The following is a 4,680-nucleotide window of genomic DNA, read 5'->3' as shown; positions in this document are numbered from 1 at the left end:
TTGTGGGTGGGGTGAAAAAAGTAAGACACACTCTTTAATTATCTTGGATCTTCTGCTCAGAAAGAAAACATTCATGAAAGAAAGATGCAAAGACGGGAGCAAACAAATGAAAGAAAGAAGGGATGAATGTAAGACACAAACAAACACACAAACTAAGAAGGGAGAAAGACAGACGGACAGACGAACATAACAGGGAAGTAGAAAAGGGAACAGAAGGTCCATGAACTTGGTTTCCACACCTCCCCACAAGGTCAATATGAAGCACAATGAACATGGCTCTTGCGGAAAAAGACTCATGAGCCTGCTATGTCCTGTGACTCAGAAACTGCCCAGAGCTCTACTTCCTCTTTTACTTTTTCTGGCAAAAATATCAACCCCTGGTTGTTTCCAAAGCACGTAATGCTTGCTCATAAGCACCCTTTCCTCACCAGAAGGACATCAGTGTGTGGTGTGTCTCAGTGGGTTGAATGTTTGGGAGATGGCAGTGTGCTGGGTGTGTTCCTTCAACGCTGAGGATTCCTTCTGAGATAGGGCAGGGTGGGGAAGTGCCCTCTGACGTTATGTCATCTTACCTGTGTGGTGCTATCGAGTCCAGTGCTATGAGTCAACAACACACCCTGTGGACGTTTTACTCTAACTAAACTAGAGCCAATTGCACAAGAAACAGAAAAAGATAAAACTCTTCCCACGCCACACCTTTAGCCTATTATCACATGGCTGTTTACAAAATTAAAACTGAATGGTGACAGACCCGTTTCTCTCACATAGAGATATAACTAAAACTAACTCAAGTTGGATTAAATTCCCATAATAAGTGTAAAAAGTGGATTCCACAAGTACAGATAAAGTCCATACAATAACCCATAACCACAAGATATCACTCTTTGGGTGTTCAGGAATATTTATTGAGTTTAATGGACCATGATACAAAAAAGAAAACAAGGGACATTTGAAATGTTCTATTCCTCCATCTCCTCCAGCTCTCTGCTGACGGTGCTGGTGGGGTTTTAATGCTTCTTGCCTCCCGTGCTCAATTGCATCTTATAACACTGCTCGCAGGCGATTGAGAGTCCGACCACTAGAGACACAAACTCCTCAAAGTCCACCTGGCCATCGCCGTTGGTGTCCAGATCCTTCATGATCTTGTCCACCGCGGCGGGGTCCTTCTGAGACTGAAGGGCGGGGGTGAGGGTTTGGGGAGAAGAGAGTGTAAGAATACTCCATGTCAGACTCATGGTTCTCATGGCGTTGGGAGAAAGGGAGACACAGGGGTAAAGCTTTGTGTAAACGGCCGGTTCTGGGGTAGACTATACTCTGCCGGCAGAGCCCCAGGTACAGGCGTGAACAGGTGAAGGACTACGGAGCCCCGCGTTCTCTCTTACCTTGAGGAAGCCAGACAACTCGTTCTCCATCAGATCTCTCAGCTCCCGCCGGCTAAGCGTGCCGTTCTTGCTATCCTTGGACGCGTAGCGATGGAACACCATGATGAGGGACTCCATTGCTTTCTCCAGTTCTGAAGGCATGGTGACAGCTGATCTGCTGAAGAAGACGATGGAGTAAACAAAGAGAGAGAGCAACCTCTACGGGGTGTCGATCAGTGCATAGGCCCTTGAGAGAGAGTTGCTACATGGCTACATACAATAAGCATGGATATAACCTTAGATTAAGAACAACATGTTACCATCAGGCTCCTTGGGTGACGTTTGGATTCACTTTATGCAGAAAATCGTGGTTGCATTAATGATCAACTATAGGGCGACAACACAGGCATGAACTATACGAGTTGGCATAGCCTGGCATGGTGGTAAAACCACAAACAATTCAAACGTGTTCAAACGGGACATTGTGAAAAAATACGTTAAAGAAAAGAGCTAGGCGTCTCTCTACGTCAACTTTTCCAGTGTGGTCATGTCCACAGTCCACTCCTAATCCATAGCCAGCCACACCCTCTACCTTCGACTTTGTGTATCAAACGTGTGGTTATAACACCTATAATCACATCGAATAGCGCATTTTAAACAAGAGAGAATAATTGAATACAGCCGCCTATAGCCAGTACTTTGATAGCTGATTGTAGGCTCAGGCTTCTATTTTCATCATTATAGGATTAATTTTAAACTGTGAATTGAACTAACTTAGATGGAAAAACACAAAGAGGCATGCACATATATGGCCTCCGTAAGAGACAATCGGGTCGAGTCGTAAAATAAATAAATATAGCCTATAAATAAATAAATAAATAAAGTAAAGTAAAGAAAAAGTACAGTTGAATAGGGCTCCACTGATTAAAGCGTTTCCCCTTTCAACTAAGTACAAATCCTACACCTAAACTCCCCTATTGAAATAGACGTCAATAGCCGCAGGCAAAGGCGGATCAGGCTATTGTTGCGACCAATTGAATCAATTCTTACCTTTTTGGACTGAGAGGAGAAGAGAAGAATGTGGACCGTTCGGCTACGGTTCAGGAGTTGAGAATTTCGAGGGCTGGGATTTTATAGCCAGGCACCGCCCTTAGTGCAGTGTGGAGAGTTCAGTTGAAAATATGTCGCAATGATCTTTGGCGCAGGCTTCTGTTAGTAAGCTGGACAGTAGGCCTACTTCACTTTCTTAACAGATCGCAAATTACCCTTGCAATGCTTTGATCAAAGTAATTCCACACAACAAGAATTATACTACCAAACATATAGGCTATATTGATTTAACAGTCGTCCTTGACATGGGCCTTTTGAAATTAGAAGTTAAAATTAGGTAAACTGATAATCAAACGTGTAAGATATAGGCCTATTAGTTGGAAGAGACCAAGACAAAGAGAAAGAAAAAATAAAGTAACCTATGGAAAGGAATTAAACGTAGGCCTAATTACACGAATTGATTTTCATATCACAGTAGGCCAATAGTGAAGTTACTGGAGAAGAGAAAAAATACTATAATAATATGTAAAAATACTTTATTTATTATATATCTTATTTGGTTTAATACACACGCCTTAGCTTGTTTTCGTTCAATGTGAAATTCTAAGTTGACCATATCTTATAAAATAATCGGGCTCAGCTGTATTGACCGGCATAGCCCAATAAGTGGATGCATGGTTTTATTGACATAAGGCCAGGGGTGGACTGGGAGAAAAATTCAGCCCTGGCATTTTCTCTCCAGACTAGCCCACTACATTATTAGCACTAGGGGTGGGACGAGACGAACGGGAAGAACCCTGTATATCCGAATAATAGTACAGTTTTTTGTTTTTCAAGTTTGTGTTTCTTGTGCTGCTGACAAGAAAGGTGTGAAACCCGAACAGGAAGTTAACAGACATCCTGTGTTTGCTGCATGCATCTCCAACCGCCATATCTACTACAAAACCCTTGTTAAATATCACACATGATCCAACGCTAAATCCTCTCTTGCAGTTATTAGTCTGTGACTGTGAAAATCGTTTGGTGTAAGCCCAGCATTAGTTAAAACCAGACTCGGACAATAATAACAAAATCTCCTGACAAATAATCTAAATAGAAACATATTACAGACAGTAACAGCATTAGAGCTGAAACCAATTTGTTTTAACGGTGACTCAGTCATTATGAAACCATAAATAGAGAATTTAATTTTTTTTCTCATATACTTCTCATATTCTCATACACGTGTATGTGCACATGTATGTATACATGTGCACATACATGTATATGAGAATGCATATCTATTCAGACCTGTAATTCGGTCTACCTGCATAACTGTTAATTATATAAAAGATATGCAAATGTTTGAAATTAAAATCAATGTGAAAATCTTCAACCAGGAAATAATCATAATCAAACCTTTTGTTTCAATCTGAGGCAAAACAAGTTGCATAATAAACTCACAAAGTCAAGAGAAGCTCGCTCGCTCTCTCTCTCTCTCTCTCTCTCTCTCTCTCTCTCTCTCTCTCTCTCTCTCTCTCTCTCTCTCTCTCTCTCACATCATAGAATAACTTCTAGCAGGTGAGGAAATCCTGTTTGACAGGACATGATGGTAGCAGAGAATATAAAGAGACATTTATGAATAACCAATTGTCATTTTATCACAAATATAGTATGTTTCTTCACATAAACCTTTAAACATACACATATTGCATCCCTCTCGAAATAGTCATCACCTCAGTAAACAATAAATGAATTGAAAGATTACAATAAATTCAATGGCAAATATTGCAAATTAAACTAATTATTTCCAATAGGTTTACTTGTATTTTGTGCTAAAATTCAAAGTGTCACATCTGTATTTACAATACAGCTTGATTCTGCATCTCTATTTACAGCTCATGAGTCCATGTCAAGGTTTACTGTTGCTATGGCAACAAGAGACTGCTAACGTTAGCAGCTGTTAGCTAGCTTAGCCAAATCATCTGAACAATAATAACCAATAATATCACAATTCGGCCTATTTAAACAAAATCAACCACAACTACCAACAGTCACAGCCCTTCAACTCTGGGCTAATATGTTGTCACAAGTATGCAGTTCATTTGGTCACTCCACATTCAACGTAAAAACGTTTTCTACTTTGTTTTGGACATGTCTCAAAATGTAGCCTAGCTAGCCCCAGGCTAACGTTACTTAGCATATGCCTCCACTCGCTCGTCTCCTGGCGCAGCAGCACCTGCTGGGGTGTGGACCCCGGCACCAAATAGGTCTGTCAATTTTGAACATT

General features: G+C 40.8%; 1 protein-coding gene across 2 annotated transcripts; it reads right to left on the bottom strand.

The window, feature by feature from the left end:
* Positions 1 to 858: 858 nt before the first annotated feature.
* s100a10a (S100 calcium binding protein A10a) lies at positions 859 to 2,513 on the bottom strand. Of its 2 annotated transcripts, none has more exons than XM_056582885.1 (3): positions 2,412 to 2,513; positions 1,383 to 1,539; positions 859 to 1,172 (listed from the first exon to the last, which is right to left on the bottom strand). In XM_056582885.1, exons 2-3 carry the CDS (start codon positions 1,521 to 1,523, stop codon positions 1,008 to 1,010), a joined length of 306 nt encoding a protein of 101 aa, XP_056438860.1. In that variant the 5' UTR covers positions 1,524 to 1,539; positions 2,412 to 2,513; the 3' UTR covers positions 859 to 1,007. The 2 variants fall into 2 exon arrangements, with proteins under 2 accessions (XP_056438860.1, XP_056438862.1); XM_056582887.1 differs by having other exon boundaries at positions 1,383 to 1,536.
* Between the last annotated feature and the right edge of the window lie 2,167 nt (positions 2,514 to 4,680).

The sequence above is a fragment of the Gadus chalcogrammus genome, chromosome 22 (assembly GCF_026213295.1).
Source record: "Gadus chalcogrammus isolate NIFS_2021 chromosome 22, NIFS_Gcha_1.0, whole genome shotgun sequence".
Classification (NCBI taxonomy): Eukaryota; Metazoa; Chordata; class Actinopteri; order Gadiformes; family Gadidae; genus Gadus; species Gadus chalcogrammus.
Note: the sequence above shows the minus strand (reverse complement) of the source record. Positions and strands in the feature narration are given on the sequence as shown.

Coding starts and splice junctions, on each gene's coding strand:
- s100a10a (XM_056582885.1), bottom strand. CDS start 1,523: ATGCCTTCAGAACTGGAGAAAGCAATGGAGTCCCTCATCATGGTGTTC. Junction 1,173..1,382: donor AGTTGTCTGGCTTCCTCAAG/GTAAGAGAGAAC, acceptor CCCGCCCTTCAG/TCTCAGAAGGACCCCGCCGC.